Source organism: Ipomoea nil, unplaced genomic scaffold (assembly GCF_001879475.1).
Source record: "Ipomoea nil cultivar Tokyo-kokei standard unplaced genomic scaffold, Asagao_1.1 scaffold0302, whole genome shotgun sequence".
Lineage (NCBI taxonomy): Eukaryota > Viridiplantae > Streptophyta > Magnoliopsida > Solanales > Convolvulaceae > Ipomoea > Ipomoea nil.
In genome coordinates, this window is record NW_017616730.1 from 1,283,658 (window position 1) to 1,299,000 (window position 15,343).

The 15,343-nt window shown below is 38.6% G+C and overlaps 3 protein-coding genes across 6 annotated transcripts; all 3 read right to left on the reverse strand.

Moving 5' to 3' along the window:
* Positions 1-210: 210 nt before the first annotated feature.
* On the reverse strand, positions 211-1,344 carry LOC109158308 (auxin-induced protein 22D-like). Its single transcript, XM_019306237.1, has 2 exons — positions 995-1,344; positions 211-829 (listed from the first exon to the last, which is right to left on the reverse strand). Exons 1-2 carry the CDS (start codon positions 1,183-1,185, stop codon positions 436-438), a joined length of 585 nt encoding a protein of 194 aa, XP_019161782.1. The 5' UTR covers positions 1,186-1,344; the 3' UTR covers positions 211-435.
* Positions 1,345-4,831: 3,487 nt separating this feature from the next.
* Positions 4,832-9,565, reverse strand: LOC109158401 (F-box/LRR-repeat protein 17-like). 2 transcript variants are annotated; one of them, XM_019306313.1, is made up of 11 exons: positions 8,868-9,564; positions 8,507-8,608; positions 7,610-7,754; positions 7,340-7,524; positions 7,114-7,218; positions 6,749-6,846; positions 6,447-6,661; positions 6,271-6,337; positions 6,070-6,155; positions 5,240-5,344; positions 4,832-5,082 (listed from the first exon to the last, which is right to left on the reverse strand). In XM_019306313.1, the coding sequence occupies exons 1-11, from the start codon at positions 9,434-9,436 to the stop codon at positions 5,014-5,016; spliced, it is 1,746 nt and encodes a 581-aa protein (XP_019161858.1). In that variant the 5' UTR covers positions 9,437-9,564; the 3' UTR covers positions 4,832-5,013. The 2 variants fall into 2 exon arrangements, with proteins under 2 accessions (XP_019161858.1, XP_019161863.1); XM_019306318.1 differs by lacking the exons at positions 4,832-5,082; positions 6,271-6,337 and having other exon boundaries at positions 5,246-5,344; positions 8,868-9,565.
* Positions 9,566-11,015: 1,450 nt separating this feature from the next.
* LOC109161065 (glutathione reductase, chloroplastic) lies at positions 11,016-15,190 on the reverse strand. 3 transcript variants are annotated; one of them, XR_002050875.1, is made up of 11 exons: positions 14,713-15,190; positions 14,001-14,226; positions 13,636-13,914; positions 13,377-13,553; positions 13,104-13,157; positions 12,846-12,994; positions 12,492-12,555; positions 12,247-12,417; positions 12,006-12,140; positions 11,433-11,527; positions 11,016-11,293 (listed from the first exon to the last, which is right to left on the reverse strand). XR_002050875.1 is itself a non-coding variant. In XM_019309380.1 (10 exons), exons 1-10 carry the CDS (start codon positions 15,180-15,182, stop codon positions 11,486-11,488), a joined length of 1,767 nt encoding a protein of 588 aa, XP_019164925.1. In that variant the 5' UTR covers positions 15,183-15,190; the 3' UTR covers positions 11,016-11,485. The 3 variants fall into 3 exon arrangements, 1 of the variants encoding a protein (XP_019164925.1); XR_002050874.1 differs by having other exon boundaries at positions 11,016-11,333; XM_019309380.1 differs by having other exon boundaries at positions 11,016-11,527.
* Between the last annotated feature and the right edge of the window lie 153 nt (positions 15,191-15,343).

The following is a 15,343-nucleotide window of genomic DNA, read 5'->3' on the forward strand; positions in this document are numbered from 1 at the left end:
ATTTTATTTTCGCTACTAACTATATCTTTTGACGCAAGTGGTAAGTTTCAGATCACTATTCTGGAGGGGCTAGAGCCTTAGAATTCTGTATATGTAAGAACTTTTCATATTTTTTGTTGTTAATATTAAATTAATTAGATTAAAATGAGATGGAGAGACAATAAGTTCTATGAAGATGGACAACAATTGAAGAGAATTGTTTTTGTTTTTGTTTTTGTTTTTGTTGATATTATGGGTCACAACTCAGATCAGTTCAACCCTACAAAGAACTATAATTGTGCTTTGCACTAAATATTGTAATATACTATTCCTTTCACTATCTATTTCTCAATATCAATACAGTTTGAACATGTGTTTACAAAGAGTCTGCCGAGTTTAAGAACTGAAAATATTTATATATAATATATAATATATATGTTGTTTTACAGTCTGATCTTAAGCCTTTAGCTTCAGATCCTTCAGTTTCATGAGTCTCAGGCGTTTGCAGTTGTTAACGAACATCTCCCACGGCACATCTCCGGCGAGCATCCAGTCGCCGTCCTTGTCTTCATACGTCGGAGCATAGTCAGATCCGTTATTCATATTGCCTTCCCTCTCGGAGTAAACGCAGATATTGCTGCTGCATTTAAACATCTTCTCCAACCCCTTCACTAGATCTGGGTAGCTCTTGTATACGTTTAGATCCATCTTTCTTAGATACGGGGCTCCGTCCATGCTCACTTTCACGTAAATCCCACCGCCCATCTCCGTCGTCGTCTCCGGCGACTTGTGTGCCTGGATTACGTTTTTCCGGTAGGACCTAACCGGTGGCCATCCCACAACTTGTGTCCTGAAAGTTTTTAAGTAAAAATCTGGTTAGTACACCGACACCGCAACGTATATAGTGTGAGCATATAGCTATTAATGTGCAATCTAACTATCAACTTTTCAATTTATAGAATCAATAAACGCAAAAAGTGGTGCGAATTGAAGAAATTAAGAATTCTGAACTTACTTTGTTGCAGGGGCAGGGTCGTCTTGGGAGTCGCTGGAAGAACATCCTCCCATCTCCGATGATGATCTCTTTTTGGTTCTTGAGTTTTGAGATGTTTCTCTCTCCGGTTCATCTGTGCCCGGCAATCCTAGCCTTAGTTCGGTGGCTTTAAGGTTGAGATCGTCGTTGTCGTAGGTCGCCGCCCTCTCCATGTTCGATGAGATGATAGGAATTGAAAGACGTGGATCGGAACTAACTGCTTGAAACTTGATGAGTTTTCCGGCGAATCTCCGGTGAGTTGTTGACTGCTTCTCTCGGATGAGGAATACAATACGCAAATTGCAAGTTGTAGTTTGGTGTGGAAATGGAGGATGACAACGCAGGAGTTTTATAGGATAACTAAGGTGGGACAATATCTGGGCGACTTATGCCCTATGTGCATGCATTTCGTAGCAAACGATGTAAGGCCTCTCACGCGCATCGTGGGCGCAACACGCTACGCGGATGAAATCAACAAACCCTTTCGCCTCGTTTAATGACACACACGAACAATTTAATTAGTTCTTATTGGTAAATTGCGAGCAAGAATACAATATTAAATTTTGACAATTATAGTGAGAGTGACGATAAATATATAATCGCACAATATTATGAAAGTAAATAAGTTGTATTGTTTTAGAGTTTCAGTACAAATATTCAACATGTTCTGCTTAATGAAGAGTCTCCTACTTACTTTCATGTTATTTTAGATAATATTAAAAACTTAATGAGTTTGTTTGCTCAAAGTAGTTTAGTGTTCACTAAGCGATCTGCAAATTAGACGGCTCATCTGTTAGCTAGGCAGTCTGTTTCTTTGTCTGATTGCTCGTAGTGGTTTTCGAATCCTCCATCTATCATTTGTAATTCTCTTCTTGCGGATTTAAATTAATGCAATAGTCTTTGATTTTCAAAAAAAATAAAAATAAAAATGAAGAGTCTCCTACTTATATTAGTGCCTCCAACGTTCTTCTGCTCAAGTAATGGTTCCAAAGTAATGGGGAGTCCAGTCCACATTAAATGTGGCCTACTTATATTAGTGCCTCCAACGTTCTTCTGCTCAAGTAATGGTTCCAAAGTAATGGGGAGTCCAGTCCACATTAAATGTGGTATTTCACCATAATTACTGCTCAAGTAATGGTTCCAAAGTAATGAGTGAGTCTACATTAAATGTGGTATTCACCATAATTGTCCCTTTGAATAGCTGGTACTGGATAAATGTTTCCATTCAGTAAGCGTTGATCTTCTTCGGATGGTTTCGGATCAGGTGTCTGTCCCATTATTGAGAATTACACTGATGTGGTGTTTTTTTTGTGGACATCCAAACATGATCTAACTCATACAATCACAGTGCAAAAGTTACACTTATTGTGACGAGGTTTAATGGCGCGCGTGTTGCGAAAGCGGAGGAGGCGGGTGGGATTGGGTGCGGGGACAAGGGGATTATAGATACAGCTAGGGTGTTGATTAGAAGACCGGCAGTTGCGGGTCTATTGAAGTGGAGTGGGGGAACAATGGAGGGACAAGAAGAGCCGCCCGAATTGATACGGTGGTCCGGGAATGGACGGACCAGATTGTTGCTGACCGGGCTTACCGACGGAATCGAGGAGCGTTGGATCACGGCAGTTGGAGGAACAACCCAATGTGACGTGGGTCCAACGTTGTCGGTTGATGAGTTCAAGCATGGGCATCTAATGTCGCGATAATTAGTGTGTCATCAACAGTTAACTGACTGATTGCCTCTTTTGCTTTTTATATATTTTACTTATTTATTGGGTTGGAAAGTGTAATATATTACACACCCACAATATTATTCAATATGGTGTCGATTTGTACAATATATAATTACATATTTACATCTCATACATTTGATTATATTGGATCAATATTTTACAAACAAATTGTCAATAATACTCATGTAAGTTAATACAAGGAATAATTAACAAAGATAGTTGTATAAGGTAATAAAATGATTAGAATGGAACCTGTATTGAGTGGTATTTTTAATATAAAATGCAAATCAAAATAAGTCTTATGTGAAATCGATCGTCTCACAGGTTAAGATCAATGTGACTAGTGATATATATGCCACTTAGCTGTTCTCCTTCAATTCATATAACATCAATCAACTTCTGGTTCATAAAGTTTCAACGTATACATAATGCACATTCTCATCATATAATTAATTAAGAATGAATTGAAGGGGCCAGCTAGCCAATGTATATCCATGCATGCATCATCATATATCTTGTGGTTTAGGAAGCATATATATATGGATATTAATATTCCACGTACGAATGTATGAAGATTGAGAAAGCCCTTTAACATAAACCACACGCTTCACAATGGAGTTTGTGTTAAGATAACTCTTAATTAACACCTGTGGGTCATCCAAAACAAATACATTCTTCAAGTTGAACCCCAACCTTAAGGGTCCCCACACCCCGACCCGACAGAGTATTTGGGAGGATGTAAATCATGATAACTCAACTGAACATGAATCACAAAGGCTAGATCTTTACTCACCACGCACAAGAAACCCCTCACTTTGAGAGATTGCTCCCACACTGCCGCTGGTGAAACTCAATCTCTGATCATTCTTCCAAAACAAATACATATATACATTATTTGTCGATCTTAATTGGCACCAGCCATTAGAACGGTTCACTATATTCCTATCAAACTCTTACCCATCATTTTTCAGTTAAAAATTTTAATAGCTGATTAGAGAGGGAATATAATAATATTGGAGCATGAAGATATATGATGTGGGGACTGGGGAGAGCACTAAAGGCCAAGGTAGATAGGAAAGGGAATGGAGCATATTGTATGGGAATGAAGATAGAGATGGGGAATGGGTAGGGTGCACATGTGCGATGTGATAAATGATATGAAAATGAGATGCCGCCACACGTGGGATGGAATTGGGAATGAAGTTTCATTTCATCATTTCTGGCCCCGGCCTGCAAGCGTTCTAGCTAGTCCGGCCGGTTGGCCATTCCCATCACTATACTAAACACCAAGCATGCCCTCATGCTCCCATTTCTTCTTTGCCCCCATCATTAATTAGCTGCCAATAAGTACTACTTACGCATGCATGCATGCATGCATGTGTATGTTTGCCATGCATGCATCGTACGTCTAAACAATGACCACATTGGCATGGACTAGTATTGCTTTCAAGATGCATGCATGCATGCATGGATGGATGGATGCCATGAAACGGTGCATATACTATACAGGGAATTGAGTACATAGGGGGCCGGTAATTGACTCAAAGGTGGCATAAGGCCAACAAGTTCACATGGACACTAATTATGATGAATCTCTATTCTCTATACACGTGCTCTCCCTAGTACTATTGTCCACTAATTAACTCCATCGTCCCACCATATTCATATCACATACCATTGACTCATTCCATATTCTATTCAGTCCTGAAAACCCTAATTTCCTCCCAAGAGCATCTCCGGCCCATCAATGGAGCATGGTGTGATTTTTGAAGAAATATAGGTGATGTAGAGAAAAGAGGGTGAGGAGAGAGAATGAGAAATGTCTTTGCTGGAGGGATTTTTAGACTAACAAGTAAGACCCGCGTGGAGGAAAGAGGAGCGCCTGAACGCACATCAAGCGTACCTTAAGCACCCAACAGGCACATAATAGCCTCTGTTTTTTTTTTTTCCTCCCCCCATCTTCTCTTCCCTAAAAACCCCTCAAAAACTTAAAACGGTTGGAGATGCTATAAAACTGAGCTCAAAAGTAAAAAATTTAATCACAATTTAAATACCACTTAAGAATTGGATCAGAATATATATAATTTTAAAATAATTTCTTCTAAAAATAATTAATATTGTATTAAGAAAGTTTAGAAGGAAAATGTAATAAAATTCCAAATATCTTCCTACACTTACATAATATGTATTTATAGTTTAATAATAAATAAACATCATTTAATTTACTGGGGAAAAAGTAGGAAGTTCAGGCACTGGCCAGGATTATTTGCTTCAGAAGATAACACTAACAGCAGAACTGAGACTTGAAAGCTTTCTTTTTTTCTTCTGATCATCATATGGCTGCACAATGGCAATAAACATATTATTTTCCAGTAGAGAATAAGAAATATTGTGGAGACCATTGAAAGCAAATATCACTTTCATGGGGTTTATAGAGGCAAATAATTGGAGCAAGAATCACTTTCAAGGGGTTTACACAATAATGTATATTAATTACCTGTGGGTTGAACAAACCAGGAACCATCTGTATCCTTTTGGAGCCATCAGGGAGGCGCTTGCAAGGAAACTGAGTCTCTACACCTGCAGATTCACTGCTATTTACCTGCAAAAGCATCATGATTGCTTCAGTAAAACTCTTTCTATATAACCTTGTTCACTTCCCTAAAAGAAAAAGTAGTGGAGAGAAGGTTTTTCAAGGACAAAATTCCATTTTCTCTAAAACTTCCTTCACTGCTATTTTAGGCTTCAAGTCACAGCATTAAACAACGCATCACAGTCGGTCAATGAATCACTGGTGATGGGGATGAGGATGTTTTATAGGTATAGAAGTGCTTACAGACTTGTTCAGTAACTTCAGTTAAGTTGACATCGTAAACTATAAAATATTTTACATCTCTACTTTATTAAGCATCTGTGTGCTAATCTATTGGAAGGCACAAAAGATACCAAAAGGAGAATCAACATCTATTTTGTTTGTACAAGTAATAGAATCTAAGTAACCAGCTATTAAGACTCAAACAATGAAAAAACATAATGTCCAGCAGTGGAGGATGAAGCAGATGTGTTCTTAAAGTATTTCTTACAACCCAAAAGGGTAGCTGGGTGGATTTTTTTTTTTTTTTTTTTTTTTTTTTTTTTTTTTTTGATTAAGCATCTTGTACATTACTGGCAGAAATGGATCCAAATGAGAAAAGAAAGTCAATGCTATTGTGATTATGTTAATGACACGTGTTTGTATCAATAATGGAAGTACCCAGCTCTTAGGAGAGCACGACGTAAAAAGCATTATTTCCAGAAGAGAGGATAGCTAGCACAACTGAGAAATACCTGGGTCTGAATGCCCTCAACCAAAACACCATGGCAACCTAATGCATGAACATTTTCCAAATTGGGGCACTGAAGTAACAATCTCTCTGCAGTGTCAAGGACACATTGTTAAACTTTAAATGCAACAAATATTTCATTTTCGAACAATTCATTAGGTAAAATGTAGACACACAGACTCAAGATTCAAAACTCAAATGCTACCTGGTTGCAAATTTCTACAAGAATTTAGGTTAAGATCAACAAGTTCCGGGCAATTTAAGTATAATGCCTGCATTGAATTTAACATAATCAAGACAAAAAATGAGTCAAATTTTATATCAGTGGAATACCTCAATACCTATAATTCAAGTATTCAACTACTGAATATAAAAGCTCACATCTAAGCCAGAGCAACCCCATAAGCTTAATTTCTTCAACCGGCTGTGTTTAATGATCAGCTTTTGATATGCACGGTGTAACTCGCTGTTGGGTATTTTTTGAATGTCAGAATCACCATTCTCCTCTGGGCTGTCTAAATTTGGATCACATATGGTCATTCCACAGTCCATAATCTCTAGTTGAGGCAATTGAGCTGTAGCAAATTGAATACCACCTAAAGAACAAGCATGTCATAGTTATCATATGAAGTGCAGATAAATAGGTCCCAGGAAGACTTAGTGAAGGGCATTTTAAGCATTACTTGAAGTAATATTAGGACAAAGGGCAAGGAGAAGTTTGGACAATGTCTCAGGAAAAACATTGCACATCATTCCAATGCCACTGTCACTTATACTAGACCTGAAATAAAAAGGAAAAAACATCAATCAAAACAGACAGTCATGCAAACTAAATACAATAATATGTTCATAGAACTTGGAATTCTCCCAGAAACATGATTGAATTCAGACTAAACTGCTTCTGTTACCAATCAACCAGCTGCAGCATATTTAAATTTATTATTTTGCTTCTCTGTTCAGATTTTTCCTTACAAGTCAAGGAATGATCAGGATACTGTCCCTTCATAGGAAAAGAAATTGAAGAAAAAAAATGCATGTCAGGACTTACCCACTCAGATCAAGTAACTCAAGCCTTGGGTAGCTTGAAGCAATAGCTGCAACAGATGCATCAGTTATTTCAGACCCAAGAACAAGGGAAAGCATTCTCAACTCCCTGCAGATCAAAGCAGTCACATTGATTTCATTCACCTTCTTGTCAAGGAGGGAAAGGGAAGCATTATTCCAAGAGTTTCTGCAATTCCAGGAACTTAACAACGAAAGCCACACATTCAAACCTCAAATTTGCTGCTGCAAGAGCAAGCACAACAGCATGTGAAAGCCGAACAGAAGCAATGTGAATGTTTTGTAGTCTTGGGCAGCTTCTTCCAAAACCATCGACCATGGTGGCAATATCAGTGTTGTCATTATCTTGACGAGAAAACTCCAATGAAATTTCCTTCAAACTGGGACAGTTGAATACCTATGTAAATATGGCATATCTCAACAGAGGTTAGTGATGTGAGAAGCATGCTGCAATGGAACAATGGCCATGAACTAGTGCATACCATCTTAGAGAGACAACGAAGATCTGAAAGCCAAATAGTAGACAGCTTGCTTGAACAAAGAATGAAACCTCCAAGGTTAGAGCATCCTTCCATCTTGAGATTGGTAAGGCATTTTCTATCAGCAAGAAAATGGCTCAATTCATCCCTGCATAAGTAAATAAATAAACAAACAAATAAATAAAATATGTATATGAGCAAGCACGTGAGCAAGGTTAATTGCCAGAAGTTCAAAATATCACCCACCAAAAAGTTTTATATTTAAAAATATCATTTGAAGTAACGAGAATAGGGATTTCTGTAATGGTAACATGGAAATTAACATTAAATGAGCAAAAGTCTAATGACATGATAAAATGCGTTCATAAAGAAATGATTTAAAATACAGAGCAAAATGCGGCATTCTTATTGTAAATTGCACAAAAAGTGCTCAAATGTATATTCACTATGCTGGTTAGCGAATGGGGCAAAGATCACACAACAAGATCAATCAACCAAAAAGATCTAAGCAAAGAAAACTTCATTTAGCAGAATGGCACATCATAGTTGCACTTTAAGCAAGGAGAAAAAATGCCAAACAACCAAATCACTAACTTTTCATGAAGATAAGTTCAAAGATATAAGCCCTCTCTCATTTTAGACAATAACAAACATGACAAGTCCACAAAAAATAGAGTATGGCTTATGGCAACATGTTAGTAGCATTTCCTTTTTTTTTTGGATGACGAGGAAAACCAGAGGCCAGTACTTGAGTGAATGCACTGGGTAATAGCATTTTTTGACACATAAACAAGCTTTGGCATGTTGCATTTAAAGAGACACAGATAACAAAACACTCACCAATTGACCTACATATGCTCAAATCAACTAAGGACATTACAATCGGGACGGAAAGCATACCCAGTGATACTATTTACTGAGGTGTGGGATGTAAATATCTCCAGGGACTCCAGGTTAGGGCATGAAAATGCAATGCAGGCCAGCATTGTAGCATCAATATCACTGTGACACCAAAACCAGAAAAATATAACAGATCAGCTTCCAAGGATAAAGTTTCGTTACATCATTATACGATCAGCATACAGAATCAATCCTTCAGATCATGTTTGTACTGAGGATTTTGATTCTTAAGATTGCAATGCGTAAACGTGTTTCGCTCGGTATATATCATTGCATATTTGCATTTTATTATTTTGATTGAGCTTATGTCTTCCATCAAAATCAAGCAATTGACTAGATAAACAGCCGGGATCCACCTAACCTTTCCATTCTAAGGGAAAGTGTAACGAGCCCAGGGCATTTCTGCAACAACGATCTGACGTGTCCAACCTGGGCCTTGGCGGGAACCTTAAGCCTGAGCTCCTCCGCCGCTCTCCACAGCAGCCTAGCAGTATCCCTCCATCCCTTACACACGCCCGCCGCCGACAACAACGCCGGCGGCGGCAGCCTCCTGAGCACCTCCCAGAGACAAGCACACGGCAGTTTCCCTGACCCGCCCAGATCGGGAAACCCATCGTCCCCTTCGTCTTCCGATCCGGCTAAGTCACCTAGGTCAAAGTCGTCGAACGACAGAGCTCGAGGGAGGCGGGAGCAAGGCTGGCGCATCTGAGGATACACGACGGCGGGGAGAGGGGAAGGTGAAGCTGACGACGAGCAGTCACCGATGGCCGGAGAGTTGGAGACGGAATCCTTGTCATTGGAAAAATGACAAACGTGGCCCCTCTTGGGAGCACCGCAGCGGCCACAGTTATAGCTCCCCCGCTTCTTGCCGCGCTTGGGCGCCAAGACGTCGGAGACCGGCGTAGCTGGATGAGGAAGATGGCCTTGCATTTGGGTTTTCTTCTCAGAAATCTCTCCGCCAAAATGCCTAAACGATACAGAAAGAGCATCAAATTATTGAGGGCGCGGCGGGATATTTGGTGGTTTTGGCGCCGATGTTTTTGAAATTATTTTTATTAATCCAAGAGGAGCGTTATATAGCTATAGCCTATAGGGGACAGCACAGCACTACAGAGGTAGGCGCGACGCGAGGCGGTTCCGTTGACTGTCAACTGTACCGTTGGCTTGGTTTTTAGTTTTTGCTGCCATTCTGCCAAGAAATTGGAGGAAAATTAATTTATGTTTTTTATTTTGGTTTTTTTTTTTTTTTTTTTTTTTTGGAATGAGTTTTTCATTTTGGTTAAGGAATTAACTTTAGGTAAATCATTCATGGTGGAATATGAGGGTATCCATAAATTTGGTAAAATATTTTCAACTTCTTATGTACTTACCTCTTATACCAATCAAAATGACTCAGAGCATCCTCAATAATTGACAAAAAAATAATAATAATAAAAAAACAAAACAAAATTTGAAAGAAAAAAATTTGCAATAGTTGACAAAAAATAATAATAATAATAACAAAAACAAAACCAAAAAAAAAAAAAAAACAAAACAAAACAAAATTTGAAAGAAAAAAAAAATTGTCAGGGCACTTGTAACTTTCACGCGACCAATTTTTTCTTTTCTTCTTTCTTGGTGGTCCTACTATGGAGAAAAAAATTAAGTCTTGTTGTGACTTTCGCGCGACTAGTTTTTTCTTTTTTTATTTCTTAGTACTTAGTAGGTCCCACTATGGAGACAAAAATCAAGTTCTTAAGGTAAGAGCATCCCCATTAGGAGATTTAGGACCAGTTTTTGAGGAATGAGGAATAGTGGGTGAGGTGGAGGATTGAGGGTGAGGAGGTTCTTGCAGTAAGTGGAGATTTTGGTCGGAAATGTGGGTCCCACTTAATTTTGGATCTGCGCGTTGTGCAGAGCATGCGCGTCCCGTCGAGTATTTTTTTTTTTGTTTTTTTAATTTCAGAATTTTTTTCCTCCCCTCCCATGTTCTCTTTTATAATCACACCGACAAAAACTCTTAAAAAATCACTATTGAGGATACCCTAAAGGCTAAGACTTCCATCCTTTTATCTCTTCTTTCTCTCTCTTCCACTATGTCCATAAAATTCATCAAAAATTGAGCAAAAAATCATTGATGAGATGTTCTAAGGAGTCATGATATAATAAACATTAAACTTCACAAAGGAATGCTTCTTGATTAGTAATGAGAAAATTCAATCACTGTTGAAAAACTTAAACCTTTTTTTTTTTTTTTTACGTGACGAGGAAAACTTACAATCTCTATAGATTATACAATAAACTCAATTGAAAAAGTGTAATTACAAAAATCAAACTTATGACCTTCAAGTATGATAATCTTACACTTACTCCGACCACCCTTTTGGGAACTTTATGCTTTCTTAAAGTAATTATTCGATGCAGCTGTCATATTTAAACTTTTATTGAACTTTATACTTAAAGCATTGCAAAAAGGTGTGACTTGTGAGTGAAGCAGGAGCTCGACAAACTAGAGATCGAAGGGCCAAAATGAAAATAGCAAACCCCATGTTAAATTAGTATGGGAATCGAAGCCGACCACGCAAATAGCAGTCTGTAAAAATGCACATTTTATTGAAGTCTACACAAACTTAACATTCCACATGGATCATGGATGGGCTCTCTTATTTCCTCTAATAGGCCATCTTGTGTGCGTGAATTCCCCCTTCTAATTTTTAGGTTCCATGCCTGCCGACTTTGTGGTAGACGAATGTGATATTGTCCATATCCTTCCTCTGATTAATATGTTCATGCAGGCTTCAATCTCCACTATGCACATGCTACAAATCAAATCAAGCTAGCACAAAAACTGAAAAAATACCGAGGAGAAAACCAAGCAAAACAACCATTTTCCCTTCTTTTTTCCGTATTGAAGCACATTGTAGAGAGGGTAACCAACAGCCCTCACCAAATTTCATCTGTGTGTTGCTTATGCATCAGATTGATCTTCATTGCACAATGTCAAACTCCAGCAGCAGATTTAGTATCGGACTCTGCTGTTCCCTGGAGTAATATATATGGTTAAACAAACTAAATTAAAAAAAAAAATAAAAAAATCACACCCTGTGCAGATTACAGAGTATAAGAGAGTGAGTGATTCTATAGCTCGGAACTTGAGACCTAAAGTACATTCACAGATACTAAAGCATAATCTTGCATAGAGATGCCCATCCTTATAAATCTAGGTTTATAATCTTTTGACGGTAAGAATTCAACTGTTTATGTTAATTGGTACAAATTACAGAATTATTGGATATGTAGTAATATGCAATATGCATGTTAATGGTTCTGGCCTCGTTAAACAGCTTAAATATACAATAGGAGGAAAAATAGCAAGGGAACCAGGTGAATAAAAGCATTTATCAAGAAAGGAGACGGAGACACAGTAAGACTTCTTGAATTCATGTTCTTCTACACTAGAAAGGTCAATCCACCATGAAATAACAATCCTGTTTAATTAAGATTTGAATTGAGGACAAACCTCAGATGGATTGCTCCGAATCTTTCTTGTAGGTGTCCTCATGGTGACAAACTCCTCTGCTGCTGTTGGGTGGATACCAACTGTGGCATCAAAATCTGCTTTTGTTAAGCCAGCTTTCACAGCAACTGCAAACCCCTGGATAAATGACATAAAATTGTAGGCATGCAAGCTTTGCCAGTAAGGCGGTAATCAAGTTGCCCGTTGCAAATGGGCATATTGAAAAATGAAAGAGAGCAACTACCTGTGTCATTTCCGGTGCATCTTCTCCACAGATGTGCAAGCCTAGAACTTTGTTTGTCTTTGCACAGACAATAAGTTTCATGAAAACTCTATCTGTAAGGCCAGAGAGTGTAGCCTTTAAGGGCCTAAAGTTTGATGTGAAAATGTCTACATCACCATATGCATTTATGGCCTGCAAACAGATTACAAGATCAAATTATGAAGATCAATTCTAGCACTTTCTGATGTATGTTGTTATCAGTTCACCTGTTCTTCAGTCAGACCAACTTGCCCGATAGGGGGTTGAGAAAATACTGCAGAAGGTATAGCCCTGTCCAAGAGAAGAATATCAAACAAAGTTGTTGGATGAAATTTATTGAATCTTCTTTTTCAGAAGCCAAATAAAGATTTTCTTCCAAGTCTTCTGTTCTAGAAGGGGAAGATGTAAATGTATAATATATATTTATTTATATGATTTATCATATATTCTCTATATTTATTTTCATGAAGCTTTTTCTACCCATATTTACACCTGCTTATACTGAATGCCCATAAGCAGATCTTAAGGTTAATCAAAGCCTTCAAGGCATCAAAAAGTATCATGCAAGAAAGAGCAAGCACCTGTAGTCTGGTTTAGTAGGCTCATTAGCAAAAAGCGTCTTTGCCAATGCTCCTCCTTCCATCAAAGCAACTGGAGTTAAATTCACCCTATCAGTAACATCACCAACTGCCCAAATCGATGGGACTGATGTACGGGAATACTCATCAACCTATCGAAACAATTTCAATTACAACTTTCATTATGTAAATAGCTGCAAGTAGTTCGGAAGGGAGGGGCTAATTAGTAAAAGGTAAGAAGATAATTGGAAGATAAAGGACCTCTATGGCTCCATTCTTTGTCATTTTCACTCCCACTGTCTCCAATCCTAAAGTCTGCCAACAAAGTCAAAATATCAACAAACTAAAATTAGCCATCTCTCTGAATCTGACATGAAGAAGCATCTCAACAACCATCTAGTCTATCTTAGAAAAGAAGAGCAAGCATACATCAACACCAATACACCAACCGCAACCACCTATATAACTAGGAAATGTTATAGGAGGTGCTTTTCTGTTATAACTAGGAAAAGTTTTAAAGGATAAGCATCACACCTTTGTATTTGGTTTGCGCCCCGTTGCAAACATGATGTGAGTAAAACCTTCTATTGTACCTTTATTAGTTTTCAAAGAAAGTGAGCCATCTGGTGACTTGGTAATAGCTAGTGGTGATTCCTCTGTGTGGAACTCAATTCCTCTTAGTACCATTTGCTCCCCAACAAAATCCCTAATCTGCATAATTTGTAAGAACTTGCATGAAGAAAGTTTTTTGGCCAAATGCACGTTAACTGAACGAGAGAAGTACTTAACTCACATCTTCATCAAAGCCTCTGAGGACCTTTTTCTGTCTTATAAAAACATGGACCTCACTTTTCAACCCATTGAAGATCCCAGCAAACTCAAGTGCAATGTAGCCACCACCAACAATTGCAATTTTCTTTGGTTTTGTGGGTAAATCTAGTGCTGCATCAGAATCTATAGCATATTCACTTCCAGGAATGTCTGGAATAAATGGGCGCCCTCCAACTGAAATTAGTATATTTCTAGCCGAGTAGAGTTTCCCATCCACATCCACTGTATGTGGGCCAAGAACCTGTAGATACAGCAAAAGGGTATGCTATGTATAACAGACGCTTAAAGACTCATCTTTAAATGTTTTTTGCTGAAAACTTATCAGACCTTTCCACGCCCTTCAATAAGAGTGACACCAGCATTGTTAAGAATGTTCTTGTAGATTCCAGTGAGACGTTGCAATTCAGCATTTTTATTTGCAATAAGAGTGCTCCAATCATGTTTTGGTTCTGTCTCATAATTCCATCCAAACCCACAGCTCTCCTCGAATTCATGCGAATACTTTGAAGCATACACAAGTAGTTTCTTGGGTACACAGCCGCGAAGCACACACCTTAAATAAAGGATCCATAAAAATCAGAACAATTAAAACACACACACACACAAGATCAACCTGCACTATAGATTTATCCTTTATCTTCACAAAGCTTTTTCATGTTATTGGGTGAGCAAAACACTATCCAAATCAAAGAAAATTAACCCCAGTGTAAATTTATTCACTGAATCCCAATACTCTTACAAGAAAAAATTGAATAACATGGTAGTAGAGCTTAATGCACAAACCAAACATCTTTTTTCATCTAAGCAATTTGTATCCCACCGCGGAAAGAAGCTCTACCTTCACCCCATTTCACTATGAACTCAGTACCGGCTATGATTGTAAAGATGATGAATTTAAGCTAGCATGCTAAGTTCACAGCCTAAAAGAGCAAAATCTGCTCTCTTTTCTCCCTTTCGATCGTATATACAGAGTACAAATAACAGACAAGGATTATCAAAATATAAAGCCGGCAACAAAATAGTCGAATTGGAAACTCACGTGCCGCCAACACCGCCGGTGGAATCGGACGAAATGGTGGAGAAAGGAAGCTCACAAACAGCTACAGAAGCCCCGAAATTCGCGGCAAAGCGAGAAGCCCTAACGCCGCCGCTCCCGGCGCCTATAGTGAAGAGGTCGAAATCATAGTGGCTCGGCGGCTCGGAGGCGGCAGCAGCAGCCGCACCATTTGAGGACTCGGCTCGAGTGGTGGAGAATCGGCGGCAGTAGGAGAAGGATTGACGGCGGAGATGGAGAGAAGGAAAGTTTACAGCGTTACTGCGGAGCGATAGAGGCGAGAATCTCGGGAGTTGGTTGCAGAGAGCATAAAGAGTCGGAGAAGAAAGCGTGGAGCTGAGCTTAGGCGACGTGGCCGCCATTCTACGTTGGAGGAGCAGCCGAGTTGCGCGACCGGGACCGGGTATGTAGCAAAAGCGATATGAACTACTACAAATCGCCCTTATACGCATCATTCTATCTGTCATTCCACGCAAACTATGCACTATATCTCAGTAATTTATTTATATTTTTTAGTATTTATGTTTCTAACTATTTTTTTGCAAACCTACTAAAGTACAAAGAGCCAAATATCATTTCCATAAAACTCGAACTTACAACTAACTTTTTATATGAG

Bases quoted from the DNA above. Each gene is read 5' to 3' on its own strand.
- LOC109161065 (XM_019309380.1), bottom strand. From the start codon at position 15,182: ATGATGCGTATAAGGGCGATTTGTAGTAGTTCATATCGCTTTTGCTAC. The intron at 14,227-14,712 runs GTGAGTTTCCAA...CCTTTATTTAAG, and splicing joins ACCGGCGGTGTTGGCGGCAC to GTGTGTGCTTCGCGGCTGTG. The intron at 12,418-12,491 runs GTGAACTGATAA...ATCTGTTTGCAG, and splicing joins TTGGTCTGACTGAAGAACAG to GCCATAAATGCATATGGTGA.
- LOC109158401 (XM_019306313.1), bottom strand. From the start codon at position 9,436: ATGCAAGGCCATCTTCCTCATCCAGCTACGCCGGTCTCCGACGTCTTG. The intron at 6,847-7,113 runs GTAAGTCCTGAC...TTTTTATTTCAG, and splicing joins GAGTTACTTGATCTGAGTGG to GTCTAGTATAAGTGACAGTG. The intron at 5,083-5,239 runs GTAATTAATATA...GCCATTGTGCAG, and splicing joins CTGGTTTGTTCAACCCACAG to CCATATGATGATCAGAAGAA.
- LOC109158308 (XM_019306237.1), bottom strand. From the start codon at position 1,185: ATGGAGAGGGCGGCGACCTACGACAACGACGATCTCAACCTTAAAGCC. The intron at 830-994 runs GTAAGTTCAGAA...AAAAACTTTCAG, and splicing joins GACCCTGCCCCTGCAACAAA to GACACAAGTTGTGGGATGGC.